Source organism: Anabrus simplex, chromosome 2 (assembly GCF_040414725.1).
Source record: "Anabrus simplex isolate iqAnaSimp1 chromosome 2, ASM4041472v1, whole genome shotgun sequence".
Lineage (NCBI taxonomy): Eukaryota > Metazoa > Arthropoda > Insecta > Orthoptera > Tettigoniidae > Anabrus > Anabrus simplex.
The window spans coordinates 1,106,355,270-1,106,372,918 of NC_090266.1; the positions used below are offsets into that span (position 1 = coordinate 1,106,355,270).

The 17,649-nt window shown below is 40.2% G+C and overlaps 1 protein-coding gene across 1 annotated transcript in view; it reads right to left on the minus strand.

Annotated features, from left to right (window-relative positions):
- The window catches only part of corn (cornetto), a 552,907-nt gene that overhangs the window by 184,999 nt on the left and 350,259 nt on the right, over positions 1-17,649 (minus strand). Inside the window, exon 3 of the mRNA XM_067142064.2 lies at positions 6,013-7,612. Coding sequence (XP_066998165.2) covers positions 6,013-7,581 — 1,569 coding nt within the window. The 5' untranslated portion in view covers positions 7,582-7,612. The remainder of the gene's footprint in view (positions 1-6,012; positions 7,613-17,649) is intronic.

The window sequence follows — 17,649 nt, forward strand, 5'->3', positions numbered from 1 at the left end:
GGCACATACACGAAATAAAGTCTGGGTATTCCGTGGACGTGCCTACACTAAATATCGGGACTGTACCAATTGCTGTGGCGGTACTTCATACATGACAGTACAAGAAGAAGCTGCATTTCTTTCTACCTGCAGAACTGTTATAACAAAAATACCTAACTCACAAACCCCTGCCCCAAGGCCACATTCTTAGCCAGTCAGTCGTACTGAGCCACCCCTCTCAGTCTTCCGTCATTGTCAATATGCTTATCGTTACCTGTCTGGCAGCGATAATCACATGAACTGGGAGTGTTTCCCTGTCCAGGCAGTCAAATGATCATGGTATTAGGTACTGTCCATCTGTGGTAGTGTCGACGAGTACCAGTATTCTGTCTTCACATTTCATTGTTGTTTCTCAGTTAAGTTTTCTTGTGTAGGTCGATCTTTAAGTTATGGAGAAATGTGAGAGTTAGACGGCTGAGTTTAAACTCAAAGTGATAAAATATGCTAAAGAACGCAGTAACAGAGCTGCCGGTCGAGAATTCAGTGTGACTGAGTTTAATGTTCCCTACTGGCGTAGGCCCTAAACAGAAAGCTGTGCTTGAAACCACCAACCGAACACGTAAGGCTTTCAGAGGGCCGAAAAGTTGTAAGTTTCTTGAGCTGGAAGACAAGTTGCTTCATTACGTTACAGAGTTATGAAATGGTGGCTTTAGTATCTCGCATGAGATGCTACATTTCAAAGCATGTGAACTAGCAATTAAAGGCGGAATCAGCTGTTCGGATCTGAAAGTGAGCCGGGGTTGATTCTGTAGATTCATGACACGAAAGGGATTGTGTCTGCGAAGGCGAACATTTCTTTGTCAGCAAATGCTAAATGATTTCAACAAGAAAATCATCAAAAGTCCACTTAGCTACTAGAATAAGAGATTCACCGTTGTTAATAAAGGAATTCAACCATTTTAAATTTCACGGTGGCAATTTTAAATCTGAAGAGGTTTGCTATTCGACATGGGTATAAATCCACAGAAGTAGCTCAGTATGAGTCCATCTGGAGCCTCCTTTTACACAATGGTAAGTGATTTTAACACTACACCAATTTTCCTTTCCAACTGGGTGTTTATTAGCATAACCTTGTGTGCTGTGCTCTTGTCAAAATAGCCACCTTTATACAAACTACATATCCACATGTAAAAACCTGGCAAAAACAGTTGTTTGTGTGTCAATGCTTGGATTCTCAAAATATTATTCAGTAAATGACTGCTGATATCAATGTTATTTAACAAGATCAAATCATTAAAAGAATGAACAAACATTTTCCAAATGCAAAACTCCAACACGTTCAAGAGTTGAATCATACCCATACCCATGGTACCCTTTGGAATAGTCTTTTCCTGAGATGTAACCTCGAATATCTGCTTTCTATTTTGTCCCATCCATGCAACAGTGAATGAAGTGCTGAAATTTGCACATGTTCTTTTGATTGAACCCAGAGAACACTTCCACTGTACGAGTGCATCCCATTCTTCTCAACATTACCCGCTACTACAAGGTGTATCTCCATATGTATTTTCATAACTTTAAACGTTAAAGAAACAGCAGAAATATTAATCTGGACAAACAGAGTTTTCACTTTTTAAATGTATATAAGCCCACCTACCTGCATGTAAACTTTGACCAGAATCGGAGTGTAACAAGTTGGAAGACTTCCCTTGTTAGTCTATTCTTCTCAGTTCTGTCATTCAACTTTTCTACTCCAATTTCCTTCAGTTCTCATTCTTTCTTTGTCTTTCCTATCACACTTCTTAGGAATTTAATATGACTGGTTTGAATTTCACTCTTTTCTCTTCTTGCGACTGCCCAAGTGTCAACTGCATATGTCAACAGGAGCATACAGTAAATCTCTTACATCACTTCTTTGGTACCTCCTTCTTCCAAGCTAGGTTCCTCGCATCCTTATGTCTCTATCCATTCTTGCATTCTGCATTAACTCACTTCCTGGGTGTTTGAAGCTGTCCACAACATCAATTTCAAGTTCAGTTTTAATTTGAAAATTATGCATTCTCAAAGTTTAAAAGAAATGCAAATTTTGAAAAATCTTTGTTGATTTCCCAGACTTTTGGGATACGTTCAGTCTCTCTGACTTTTTAAGTCTGTGGAAATCCTGATTTAGTATCATGTTAGAGAACTCTCACAGGTGCACCAACCAGATTCAGTACTTCCTTATATGAGCTATCCTCCTTGCCCCTCTCCTAATATGGACACATCACATTGTACTCTTACCTCCTACTCACACCTTGAGCCGCACAAACCAACTGGAGATGTAAACACATCACTTGTGACTTCACATCAAAACAATCGATGAAACAAAATATTCAAATTAACACAATTCAGTACCATAGAAAATGTTTGATGATAATGATGATGCTTGTTATTTAAAGGGGCCTAATAGCTAGGTCATTGGCCCCTCAAAAAAATGTTAAAGTTTTGTTTTTGTGCAAGAAAATTGCACATTTCAGCAACAACAAAAATGCCATTAGAGACTAAGGCATCATTTTTGTCAACATGTTTATGAAACAGTTTGTTTAGATCTATGACACATTGGTTAACAAGTTAATGAGTTCAAAGCTGTCTAATCCTCGCAGTCACAAATAGCAAAATTGATCATCCTTCGTCAAAAGGAGCTAAGTAATGAGTTAGTTCCATTTTCAATCAATAAAGATGTCACTTTAGTTTCTTTAAAAAAATATTTCATCTGAATTAATCTTACTATATATTGAGAGAGAGAGAGAAAGCGAGAGAGAGAGCGAGCGCGAGAGCGAGAGCGAGAGCGAGAGCGAGAGCGAGAGCGAGAGCGAGAGTGTGTGTGTGTGTGTGTGTGTGTGTGTGTGTGTGTATATATATATATATATATATATAAAAATGACATCTCCTCCTAAACCACTGGAGCAATTTCAACCAAACTTGGTACACTTATGACTTAGTGTTTGGAGACGAGCACTGTGGGGGTAAGCCATCTACAGCACCCTTAGGGTGAGGGGGTCAGGGGTTAGGTATAAAAATAATCGAAAATAGTGTCTAATCCAGAGTTTTCGGGGTAGCCTGAGATTAATAGTGACAATCCCGATTTTTTAAAAGTCAAAGTTCAGCTCCCTTTAGGGTGGGGGGCGAGGGGGGGATTGAGATATCTTGTCTTACTATATATAAAAATGGATGTATGTGTGTGTGTGTGTGTGTGTGTGTGTGTGTGGGTATGTGTGTAAATGACACATCTCCTCCTGAACCACTGGAGCAATTTCAACCAAACTTGGTACACTTATGACTTAGTATCTGGAGACAAGCATTGTGGGGGTAAGCCATCTGTAGCACCCTTTGGGTGGGGGGTCAGGGGGTTAGGTATAAAAATAATCAAAAATAGTATCGAATCCACAGTTTTCGGGGTCAATGAGATGAATAGTAACATTCCGGATTTTTTAAAGTCCAAGTTCAGCCCCTTCGGCATAATGGGTGAGAAAGAGTGAAAAAGTAAATTGTCCAAAATGACCAAGATAATGGACGTATGTATCTTCCAGCGTGGCTATCAACCAAAATTGTTACAAGTATGACTAACTACCTGCAAAATATACTGTGGGAGTAAGACTCGCCTAGAACCACTAGGGAAGGCAGTAAAATATAAGCCATATTAATAAATGGAAGTCAGTTTGGAGCGATCTATATACATTACATATTTATAAATTAACGTATAAAAATGAAAACAGACGTGAATTAATGAGATACTTCCATGCATCTTAGAAACTTAAAACTTGGTACCAGACAAGCTGATGACTTCAGGATCCCTAGAAAAATCAAAAATTCTCAAAATTCTCTGACGGGTGGCATGCTGGGATTTTCAAACTTTCATAAGAATGCAGTCAGATGTATTTATCTAAAATGATAAACTATAGGTTTCATGGGCTTAAAAGTTTCCTGAAAGTCCTAAGTTTTAACCCCCTCCCCCATATCTAGATGGCGGCATAATCTGCCAGACAACCTAGAAAACTGAAATTTGGCAAAATTATAGCTTTTAGCCTGTAACCGACGGAACAATAACGAGATGTTTAAAATTTTTATTTTTTACCCCCGTAAAATATCTAAATATGGAGGCAATTTTAATGACGGTGCAGACCTTCCTTTCGAGGTATTTGGTGGCTAAACGGTAAGTCTTATCACAAAACGGTTGGCACAATTTCCGTTCAATTTGGAGTGATCTACAACTCTGGGCCTATGACTTTTTGTCGTATCTCTATCCCTTATACGTTAAATTTGGCTCGATTTCTGGACTGTACCTATATTTAGCAGTTTGTACACGTATAATTGTTGGTTTGAATCACTTACTGGAAGGATAGGATCATCAAATTCTACACGAATATTGGCCCACCCAGTAGCCATATCTGAGCCAAATTCTATGTTTGAAGCTGTCACATTAGTATCTGAAAAGTAATTCAGTGTGTGAAAACCTTACACAAATTCACCCTATCCAATGTTTCTAAAACAATTTTACCTTTAAATAGATGATATACTAGAAAATATCATAGGACCACCCATTTAGATCGCTAAATGAGGCCAGAGGCATCTTATCGTACAATCCGTTTTTTATATGATTCACCGTTTAGCAGCAGGTATTTTGTAAATGAAGGAGAACATGCACATACTTCCCTATGTTGATCGATATTTATTCACTGAAATTGATTTGTAGCGATCTAGGAAGGGTGTGTCTGCCATTGTAATTAGTACTTTACAAATCGATAGTGACTGTCAGCGGGAAGGCATCTGCTATTGTAATCAGTACTCCCCACATTGACTATGACTGGCAGTAGGAATGGGGTCCTCCTCCAACTCCTGGGTACCATTGTAATGAATAATTCCCTTCTCCATTTGACTAGCAAAAGGCAAGGTAATGTGCAATTTTTTCAAAACTCTTTCACCCAGTTCTATTTGTCAGTAGGCAAGGATGCCCCTATTATAAACAAATTTACCCATCTAAAATGTGACTGACGTTACGCATAGTGGACTGCTATTACAATGGAAACTCACTAATTAGGTGTGAGTGGCAGTAAGCTGACTGGTATTAAGAAAATGGGTCTGTCATTATAATGATAACAACACAACTCTATTTCGACTGACAGTAGGGAAAGTGCATGCCGTTACAATAAAAATTCCTCAACTGTAATCTGTCTGAAAGTAACGAAAACTCCCCAAATCGGTTGTGGTCGCACAGTAGGCAATGGGGCCTGCCGTTGAATGAAAATTCTCAACTCTCTGTGATATTGCAGTAGACAAGTAGACCTGCCATTATCATCACAACTCCGCAACTCGCACTTTACATTGGAAACAACGTCCTTGAACTTCCCTATGCTGTTTCTTGGATAACACTAAGAGACATGCAATTAAAGAAATCGTATTCACTTCATGTACAATAATTTACTTCGATATCCGTATACAATATAGAATACCGTAGCGAAGCATGGGTACATTTGCTAGTTAAGAATAAATGAATGGGGTGGATAAACAGGAAAATGAAGATAATGCAAGAAAGAAAAACTGGAGAATCCTGCATTTCAGACTGAAATGTAAAATTAGAAAATTGTGTAAATCAATTAGATGAGTAAAATAATAAAAAGAATGTTGTGCACGTTTTGGTACAGAAGTTCACAATTAGAATATTGATAAAACATACTTTAATACCCTGAAAATGAACATTTTTATATCTGAAGTTCCTGGAAGAACTACCTTAACTCCTTTTCCTTATTTCTTCCTTGCAGATTAAGGAATTGATAAATGCAAATTTATGAGAAAATGTTTCACTTTTAAGCAAATTTCTTTAAACAAAGCTATGACAGTATTTGAGTGAAATCAACAGTTGTGTTCTTTCAGTTATCACAGAAATCAATTATCCCAGAGATTCAATTACAAGAGGTAACTAGGTGGAAAGATCACTAAGCAAATATTTGGAATCACTTCTACACGAGTCATTAAAGGATAATATTTTCAACGTACCTGAACTTCTTGATCTTGTCTCTCGACAGGTCGCACAGGGATATAATCCTGAATTCCAATTCCTGCTAATGCATTGGTAACATCATCAGCTGTTAAAGCTGTTTGAACAGATATTTCATGGAATATTCTTGTCCTTCCCTGTATCTTTCTTCGAGGATACGGAGGTAGAGCTTTACCCAAGTTCCTATCTTTTTGATGGTGCTGTTTACGGAGGCTTGCTGCTCTATTTAAACTGGGATCCCTGCTTACTGAATGACTTCTCTGATGGTTTTCTGTCGCATAATTCTCAGGAGATTCACGTCTACGTCGACGTGGTAGAGTAGCATATTTTTCTAAGGCACTAGCTTTACTTTCTATAATGGTTCCATTAGTTCCAATACTACTCGAAGAACTAAGAGCAGATTTTTTCGACTGAGATTCAGCCAAACTTCCACCCCGGGACCTCGGAGTTGAGACAGATTTGGTTGAAGGAGGTGGCCAGCGACCATCATCACTTGCACTGGTAATATCAGCTTTGTTTCTTACACTACACACTGTCCTTGCATTATTCCTACCCTTTGTGATGATTGTAGCAGTCTCTTTCTTGACTGTCCCATGGCTGCCGTTATCATTTGCTGTCTTTGAACGTGCTCTTGCACTTAAGGAACTTACAGCAGTCAGTCTTGTAGAAGGCTTTGTGCCATTACCACTTTGTAATTGTTTAGCAACATTTAATCTGGTTCCAGCACTTAAGGAAGTGGTGACTGTCCCAGCTTTCTCCCTTTTGCGTCCAGCACATGTACCCTGAGCAGTTGAAGTAGTTCTGTGGGTAGTAGTCGCACCAGTCCTTGAGGGAGGTATCTGAGCTGTCTTTGCTCTAGACACATCTGATTCAGTCTTTCTAGCATCGCTTCTCTTCCTAGAAGTGTTTGTAGTTACACATCTCTTAGCATTAGCCGCTCTGTTTCGCACATCAAGATCCTTATCAGTCACTGAAGAACTTTCACTTCCACCTTCACTAGTCCCGTCCCCTCCATGCAGCAGTAGCACCGTCGTGCTAGTGCCCATATCTTCTGTATCCTCATAAGATGAATAACAGCTAATGAGACTTGAATCACACGAGACAGCAGGAGTTGTATCTTCAAGACCACCACAACTGCTGGCATAACCTCCACTGTTACTACTCAGTGCTCTCTGTAAAGAAGATACGTGTCCAGCACAACAACAGCCGCTATCGCTTCCATCCCCTACCAATGTCTTGTTCAGCACAGGGTTAGGGTTCCAGGTCATTAACTCGCTCGCAATGTTTGTTTCAACGCCTTCTGCATCAAGGTTAGATTTCACAGGAGCACACATTTCCACTACACTGGACAAACTTAAACTATTCTGCACCAGAGACTGTCTGTCTTGAATTTGTTGACAGAACGTATCTGTGATTCTATGTGTACAATCCGTCCCACACACAACATTGGTTTTCACTTGACTGTCACTTTTAACACAATTCCCATAACTTATTTCTTCTGAAACTTCTTCAGATGACGCTTTTTTCTCCAAAGATGGAGGCAAATCTGTGTCAGTCTGAAACTCCATCTGGATTATGAAGGAAGTCTAGGTCATCATCCTGAAAGAAAAGAAGAAAACACAAAGCTTAGTTTGAAGTTTGGAAAGCATTTATAACAAGGAAGAGAGATTTTCATTTTATAGACAGCCATGTGCAAAAACTAAGCAGGAAAAAGTTGCTTTACATAATTCCCTCCAAGGAAAGGGAGGGGGAAAAGAAGAGAAAACAAATTCAGCATATGAATCAACAAAAGAAGGTTTTGTTGCCAATTTCTTTTTAGTTTCCACTGCAAAGGAAATGGTGAATGTTATGTTTATCACTAGAATATCATAATAACTGTGATTACCAAATTCTAGTTCTCCTTCTCTCTGATGTAATAGCTGACTGTGAATAGCCAGTGCATGCTGCGTCTGGGAAAGAAAGTGTTTTAATGTAAATGAGAACATGTACTAGTGGTGATTTACAAACCCAACATATAGCCAAAGATTTATAAGGGTTGTGTTTGGTGTGGTGAGTTTGAATACTATTACTGTGATATACTATTTGTTTTGAGTTAGCTGAGGCCATAGTACAATGGCATCCCAAGATAACCTAAGGAAGAAAGGCACTATAGTACTGCTTGGGACATGGAGTCCAAAATTGTGACTAAAGGAAGGAACACAAGCGGCACTAACTCTGAAGCGGACTGAGAACCACCTAACAAGCATCAACCTGCCGTCGCACTGAAACAATGCGCTAATACATCACGGATGCAGGTCTCAATGCAAACGGAGGGCATTTTCGATGGATGGATGGACGGATTCTTATTATACGTGAAATAAAAGTTAGGTAGGCCTACTCTTGTACTGTGAGAAAGGAACAGGGTAAGGATAAAGTAGATGTGGTGAAGAGAATAAAAGAAGAGGACAAGGAATTATGTCTTGCCGCCTCACTATTTATGTCTTTCCATCAGATGTTTTATGCTTGCATGTTTAAATTTCCTGGACCCTGATATCCCTGTGATGTCTTATGGCAGATTGTTCCATACACGAATTGCAGCACCCGTGAAGGAATTACCAGTATATGACAATGTTCTGTGCTCTTGTGTGTCTTTTGTGGTGTAGCAAGAGATTATAGAAACGTTCTTTAAGAAGTGGAAATAAGATTCAAAGTTCATTGCAGTAAGGTTCGGCAGTGAACATTACACCTGTCTTGTAGATGGAGCCAGCCAAGTTTGGTGTAGGATAATGTCACATGATCTGTATATTTAAGGTCGCAGATGAACCTCATACATGCATTTTGTGATAGTTTTAATTTCTGTAGTGATTCATCAGTGCCGTCATTATAAACAATATCACAGAAATCAAGAATTGGCATACTGGTAACTAGCATTTCAAGGGTTTTTTTTTTTTTAAATATAATTTGAACTTACTGTGGTTGTGCATTGACGCAAATACTCGCCTGCAACTTGTTACCATATGTGCGGACAAGGATAGGTTTTCATCTAGCGCAATTCCAAGCTTTTTACAGTTTTACTTTAATGTATGGCTTTGTTCTGTATCCGCATCACTGGAAGAGTTTCTCGATCTGCTTCAGATAATAGTCATGTTTTGGGCTTCTTATGGTTGAGAAACAGTCCATGCATTACTGCCCAGTTGTTTACGATTGAGATCTAACTTTAAATTTTTCGCTGTTTCTAAAATGCCATCTGGTCTTCAATATATGTACAACTGCACGTCCTTTGCGTATGTGATGTCTGCTGTAGTTACAAGTTTTAGACACGTCATTGATATACACTGAAAAAGGAAGAGGCACAAGTGTAGAACCATGAGGAGTACCTATTGTCACAGTCCGCCACAAAGAAGATTAGCCAACTTTGTTGGTAAAACATTGCTGCCAACCATGGAGACCATCCAATTCAGAGTGCTATTTGAAAAACCCTAACTGGTAAAGTTTTGACAGTAACAAATTTTGACCTAGTGTGATATTCCTATTATGGTCTACAGAATTGAATGCCTTGCTGAAGTCAACGACCACCATTAGTGTTGTCTGCATTTTGTCCATTGCTTGTCTTATGTCATCAGTCATCTTAAGTAAGGCAGTACAATTGCTACAAAAACCTGATTTAAATAGGACTAGTGTATGGTTTTAATTTGATTGTAAACGATGTTCTCTTGTCCTTTAGCTACTGTCAAAATGATGTTAATGGATTGGTAGTCACAAGCGTGTTAGATGGACATATCAGGGTATTTTTACACATCATGGGGTACACGCCATTCGGTAAGGAAAAACTGTAGATGGAGGTTAGTGGGGTGGGGCAACTGTGTCTAATATTCTCAGCATTACTCATCTCTAACTTTCAAAGGCGAGATGTCACTGAAATATTTGTTCCTTCATTTGATAACCGACTGTTATTGTGCCATGAGTTAGGCCTCCCCATATTTTTAACTTGTTGCTGTATCTCTGACTGTGCTGTTACCTATTCACAACTTACTGAACAATCTTATATTGTAGAAGTTTTACCTTTTGGAATCAGATGACCTAGAATCCATTTTCTAGTGCTACCTTGTGTAGAGAGGCTACCTACCATCAAGAATGTTAACATTTGGATGTCGGATAACTTTATCAACGCTCAATTGTTTATTTATCATTTTGGAGTTATCATCCCTGTCATTAAATTAATCTACCAATAATAATGGTTGATATTTAAATCTTATCAACCAATCAAAATCTATATCACATAATTAGTTCTGGAACTATCTGCCAGCCCCCTATAAAAGTGGTGTACTTTTTGAACCAAGTGTCTTGCTGCTTGCTGCTGTGTATATTTGAGAGTGCTACGTGATCAAGGACCGAGGACATCTCCTTCGGGAGATTGCTGTGGTGGGGACTGGCATGAAATTGCGGCAGTAAACAGAGGTAGGGCAGAACTGTAACTAGCTGAACCTTGCTGCATGTGAAGATAAAGAAGATTCCTGCATTCCCCCTTAACGTACAACTGTTAGGTCGTACAGTGCTTCTTTAATTTTTATATAGGGCTTTCAGTTTTGACTATAATCTAGGCAGTCTCAAGATTTTAAAATTACTCCCCTAATGAGGATTTGGTAAAATGTAAGGTCGCACGAGTGAATACCCTTGTTTCCCTTCTTCTAATTTCATTTTTGGGTGATTAAGTTTTTCAATCTTTCTAAATTCATCTACCTGTTTGCAGACTTTGAAATTTTCTTCCCTTAGTCACCTTGTAGTATGGCTTAGCTTTTGTGTCATCGGGCCTTATGTCCAGTCAGGTGCTTTTTCTGAATTTAAAATTTGGAGTGCTTAAGCGTTTCTGCCTCCATTCTCATTTTGTTCTCGGCCTTTTGAATTAACCATTAATAATAATAATTTTTCTCTTTTCTTTCCCTGTTCTGCGTGTGTAGTATTGGCTTCGGCCTCTGTTAATTTCGAGATCTTTCGGTCCTTTTTTGAGCATTGCTCCTCCATAACATAAGGATAGCGAAGGCAATTACTTAATTAAGTTTTGAAAGCAATATGCTTTTCTTGCTTAGAGCGTCGGGGCACGCGACGTTTAACATTAATGTAGTCTACTGATCCGATAAAGGGCATGTGTAAAATTATTGTGAACTGGATTCCGAGGTTCGAGACTCGTCTGAGGTAAAGTTGTAATAGAAGCTATGGCTTCTTTCTCAGATCTGTATTGATTTTACTTTTCCAAATTATGTAAAGGCTAGCCTATAATAGAAATTTGCAAAGTATAAAATTACGAGACCTACAGGTCGGTCCAATTTCTAAGTTGACGAGCTCGTCTATTATGAATTTTCTGAGCTTACGAGCTCCATTATTGTAAAATGTTTTGAGCATTTCAAGCTCCCTTGTAAATTTTCGAACTATTAAGCTCTTTTGGAGAAACGTTCTCTTGTTAAACTGTTGTTTTCAAGTCGCGGGAAAAGAAAGACAATTTTTAAAAAGTCAGATTTTGTTAGCAATATTTAAACCTGTGTTTATGCTTTGTCCAGCCATTCACCCCTCACGCTTCCGTCCTCCCTCTGGACCACAGAGACTTTTTTTTATTATTATTATTATTTTTTTTTTTTTGCTTTACGTCGCACCGACACAGATAGGTTTCAAAACGACGATGGGATATGAAAGGCCTAGGAGTTGGAAGGAAGTGGCCGTGGCCTTAAGGTAATTAAGGTGTGAAAATGGAAAAACCACTTTAAACCATCTTCAGGATTGCCGACAGCGAGGTCTAACACATCGAAAATGCTTAAACGATGTACTTCATCAATTTATATTGCATATGCCTTAATGACTCACTGTACTTACTGTGTGCGTATGTTTAAATATCAAATGTATCTATTCCGGAACACTGTAGTTTATTAACCACTAATCCCTTTGTCGAAGTTTGCAAGACGATGTTTACAGACTCTATTGTTTTCAGAGATTTCCATATGCATAGAACGAAGTGTACTGCAATAATTAAAAACACAAATGGCTCTCATTTCATAATGAGTTGAAAAAATATAAGTTTTTTTTTTACTGTAGGTGACAGACAGCCTTTGTAGTATCATCGTTGACGAATGAACAGATGTTGAGGTCTTGAAATTGCGCGGAACATTTTACACTGTAAGAGCATCCTAATGCCTGGTGATTGTAATACCGTATTTATATTCCGGTGATTAAGAGGGTAGAGCTTGTCACACAGTAAGCAGTTAATCACTAGATTATCTTAAATGTAATAAATCATGTTTAAAAAAAACCTAAATGGTACTACTGCAACCATTCCCAATTCTATGCTCTATCAAGCTTCGTCCCAACTCGTGAAATAAATATGCAATATTGCTCATTTTATGTATTTAATTATTAAATGCTGAAGAATCTAGCGGATTTCTGGCGGATTGGCACAGTCAATTAGCGGATTTCACTCTTACAGTGTTGGCAACACTATTCGCGACTGCTATATTAGACTGTGGTACGTAGGTGATAAGGCTGTGTTCTTTATAACGAACAGTTACTTGCTTTATTTGACAAACATGCACCGCTCAAGACATTCACGATTAAAAGCAAACCAATGCCATGGTGCACTCCAGATGTAAGAAATATCATGAAAAACTGTATGATAAGCTAGAACTAGAATTCCAGAGGATTGATTATAAGGCCTACAGGAAACTCTGAAATCATACAAAACAAATTATTCCCAACGAAAAGTTGAAATATGTATATAACCTCTTTATAAAAGCTAAAAGACCATCGGAAAGAATCTAAATCTCTCGGTGTTGCTTACGAAAGAACGCACACTGAGAAACTTGAATTACCAGACTATCACAAATGAATATTTCGTTAAAGCCCTCTAATATGAAACTTAATACTCCATAATACCTAAGTCTGATAGTAATGTTATTGGTTTTTGCGTCCCACTAACTACGGCACCTTTTGACGGTTTTGGGAGATACCGAGGTGCCGTAACACCACAGGAGTTCTTTTACGTGCCAGTAAATCTACCGACACGAGGATGACGCATCTCAGCACCTTCATATACAACCGGACAGCCAGGATCGACCCTGTTAAATTGGAGCAGAAGGCCAGCGCCTCAACCGTCTGAGCCACTCAGCCCGGCACTAAAAGTCTCTTCCAACACTTCCATCTGATAAGTTCTATTTCCAACATACTGGCCCAGAAATTGTGTCAAATCGATCACTTCTATTCAAACCAACGTCAACCATCAGATAATATTCCCATGTTTATAGTGACTAAATGTTTCAATATTCTACTAGAGAGGAATCTCGATACAATGATTACGCGCTAACTGAACCAAGAAAATTTTGTAGAGGGAATTATCGTTACAAAGTGGGAATTAGAATAACGGGTTCTCGTGTCAATTGCTGAACACTATAACATCTGAAAATTGAATTACATTAACTACCTGCGACATCATATCACTTAATTCCCACTAATGAGGTTTGCGACAACCGAAAAACACAATATCTTACCTATGTCCAGCAGAGTACATTGATACTGACCATGTTAGTTTAACTTATCACACATAATTGTTGTTCACACAATGCAGCACTCCACTACAGTAAGTTACCGCTGTTAAAGAAATCTGAAATGACAGTGTTTCACATTCCTGTTCACAGACAGAGAAACACACAAAGAGATTCACTGCTACAGTTACAACAGTCCTTGGAATGTACGACAAAGTGTCAAAACGAGAAAACAAAGGGGCTTTTTTTAGTTTTAAGCAGCTGCCGCTTACATTTTTTCCCCCTTTTTTTCTTTTTACATGTTGGTTTACGTCGCACCGACACAGATAGATCTTATGGCAACGATGGGACAGGAAAGGCCTGGAGTGGGAAGGAAGAAGCCGTGGCCAGCATTCGTCTGGCGTGAACACATCGAAGGTTTTCGGCGAGGGAAGGATGGGAAAAGTCTAGGATAGGGAAGGCAGCGGGCCTGGCCTTAATTAAGTTACAGCCCCAGCATTTTCTGGTGTGAAATGGGAAATCACGGAAAACCATCTTAAGGGTTGCCGATGGTGGGATTCGAACCCACCGTCTCCCACAACTACGCGACCCTAAACGCACGGCCAACTCACTCGGTACCGTTTACATCCTTCTGGTATGCACACTACCTAGATCTTCCTGCAGTTCCCACACCACGTCTGCTATTCTTACATAATAGGAAAGTTCAATCTTCCTATGGCAAGAACAGAATTTCCCTATTACTTTTGTGCTTGGATTGTCGTAGTAGCGGGAAGAAAGCAAATCGCCAGGGTGCACATGTTCAACTGAAGTGCGCAGAGGCAGTGTTGCCAACACTTAGGTCCGAATTCCCCCAGATCACTTCTAAAATCCCCCTGAATGAGACAATAACCCCCAAATAATAATAATAATAATAATAATAATAATAATAATAATAATAATAATAATAATAATAATAATAATAATAATAATTGCCGTTATTCACAAAAAGAATAAATCACTCCAGAGTTATTTTCACATCACAGATATTGCCTTATTTTGCTAAAACACCACGCAAATGGCCTTACAACTGTACGAACTGTAGAGTCACAGTGAAAACTGCTTCGAGTTACGTTATCAGACTGCTGCATTCACGTATTGCGGAGATTTCTCTCCTACATGACATTGATAACTAAAACCAAACCAAACCCCATGGCACTACAGCCCTTGAAGGGCCTTGGCCTACCAAGCGACCGCTGCTCAGCCCGAAGGTCTGCAGATTACGAGGTGTCGTGTGGTCAGCACGACGAATCCTCTCGGGCCGTTATTCTTGGCTTGCTAGACCAGGGCCGCTATCTCACAGTCAGATAGCTCCTCAATTCGAATCACGTAGGCTGAGTGGACATCGAGCCAGCCCTCAGGTCCAGGTAAAATTCCCTGACCTGGCCGGGAATCGAACCCGGGGCCTCCGGGTAAGAGGCAGGCACGCTACCCTTACACCACGGGGCCGGCGACATTGATAACTGGTGACGTTTACTCTACCAACGGGCCAATGAACTATATGCGAGACCCCAAGTCTGATTCCCCTCAACATCTACCGAAAGGAACAAATGCTGCTGCGGTTACCAAGTAGGAGGGTCAGAGAGAGAAGGAGAGAGCTATGCATGTCTTTAATGTTTTGACGTATCGGTAGTTTGTCATTCTTATTAATTAAAAAGATCAGTAGACTGGATATAAATACACCTATCTGCTGGTAGTCAATTAAAAAAGAGAATAAGGCGGCTGCTGCGTTCGTAAAATAGACGAGAAGAGGGAATCTTAAGGCATGTGAAGGGTTCGTATGTTAAGAGCTGCTAGAAGAGAAAATCCAAAATCATGACGTTGCATGATTAACTATAGTGTCTGAGACTGGCTGACCAACAGCGAAAAAAAAAAACCCCTCAAGATAAAATCGAAACATTAGTGGACCCAAGCACGCTATAGCAATGAAATAAATAATGATGTCATCCCTATAGCCCCTCAAACAAAATTCCTCAAAAAAAAATTCCCCCTAAAATTTCCCCTGACTCTTGTACCCCATAAGGAAATGGAGGAGAGGGTAGGAACTGGCCACCCTACCGCACGTAAACTCCGGCTCAGGCACACCTCTGCGGAGGTTCGGACCTGCCTTCGGGCAGAATACACCCTTACCTTACCTTACACCACCAACTATCCCTCTGTGCCGATTAAATATCCCTAAATTTAAGGGTAAAATCCCTAAGTTGGCAACACTGCGCAGAGATTCCAATATCGTATAGGTTGCAGTTCATGTAGGGTTGTGTAAAGTTAACACACTGGAAACTACGGGCGTGTTATTTCATTGCTGCTAACGGAGCCCTGAGAATGATTTCCTTGTAGCTAAAAATAACAGCCGCCGTTTCAGCGAGCTGTAACTTCCCCCAAAATACTGCTGGATACTTCTCTACGCATAAAATGTACTAGTTTTGAGCATAAGTCGAGAACACTTCTTTCAAGGCAATTGATAACGCAGTCACGTTCACGCTCAGCTGTGAAATGAACGGGACAAGAAGAGTGTCTGTTCGAGAAGTAGGCCTACGGTAGACTTGTTTGTGTCATTATTGAAAATGTACGAAATTCAGATCATGAATACATACTGGATGTCATATTGAGTGTTCTTTTGGAAGACACGGGTTCTGAAATTGAGGACAAGGATGACAGTTGCACACCAAGTGAACATGATTCTGACGCTTCAGGCATGTCAACTTAGATAATGAGCTAATTTCAAATTGGTCTGAAGTAGGTTCTGAAATACAGTTTTATACCGCTCCCTAAGATAGTGGCTGTTTGCCGGGTAGAGCTACTCAATGCCAGCCCGCCGTCAAGCGACGAACGGCGGGAAAGCAAGTTACTGGTTGTAAACAAGGATACGACCGCCTCGGTGGTGTACTGGTTAGCGTTATTACAGTAGCTGCCATCTTCGGAGGTCCGGGTTCCATTCCCGGCTCTGCCACGAAATTTGAACAATGATATGAGGGCTAGAACGGGGTCCACTCAACCTCGGGAGGTCAACTGAGTAGAGGTGGGTTCGATTCCCACCTCAGCCATCCTCGAAGTGGTTTTCCGTGGTTTCCCACTTCTCCTCCAGGTAAATGCCGGGATGGTACCTAACTTAAGGTCAGGGCCGCTTCCTTCCCTCTTCCTTGCATATCCATTCCAATCTTCCCATCACCCCAATCCCCCCCACAAGGCCCCTGTTCAGCATAGCAGGTGAGGTCGCCTGGGCGAGGTACTGGTCATCCTACTCAGTTGTATCCCAGACCCAAATTCTCACGCTCCAGAGAACTGCCCTTGAGTGGTAAAGGTTGGATCACTCGCCGAGTCCGAGGGAAAAACCAACACTGGAGGGTAAGCAGATTAAGAAAAGAAAGAAAGAAAGAAAGAAAGAAAGAAAGGACTCTCAAATATGGACGTCTCCAATGTGTTAAGGCGCACGTTTCGAAAACTGAATAAATAAATTCAGTTTCATAGAATTACAAGACGACCCCCAAAGGTCGCCTGCTTTGAAGAAGAAACCACAGTCACATTCAAAATATGTTTTTAATGTGGGAAAGTCGGTCGCATTTCGCAAATATGTTTCCTGAGCATATTAATAAATAACTAGATTCTTAGGGCCGATTGCAGAAACGGTATTTAGACAATGTTTAGGGTTAAACAGTGTGTAGGCCTAAGTATGGCTGCCGCATTGGAAAGACGTCATTTATCACTTAAACGTCCGACTCCATGGCTAAATGGTTAGCGTGCTGCACAGTCTAGCTCGAGCGGTCGAGGAGAGAGGTTGCGTAGTGAAGTGCGTGCTGTGAACATGGTCGGTATTGAGCAGTACCGGGCCGCTATTGGCAAATGGCAGGCGAAGCAGAAGAAGGAGAACAGGAATGGATTGGTGATAAGTAAGGACGGATTAAAAATGAGTGAAGCGGTGCTGGTAGTGGCAGTGATAGCGGTGCTACTGGTTATTGGGAGGGGGGGGGGGGGGTGGAATTAAACCCAGGCCCAAATACCAGTGGAAAATATAGCACGGAGGATTTGGCCGCACTCAGGGTGGTTGTGAGTGAACTAACGCAGGAAAAATGCCAGTGGGAGAAGGTGCAGGAAATAAAG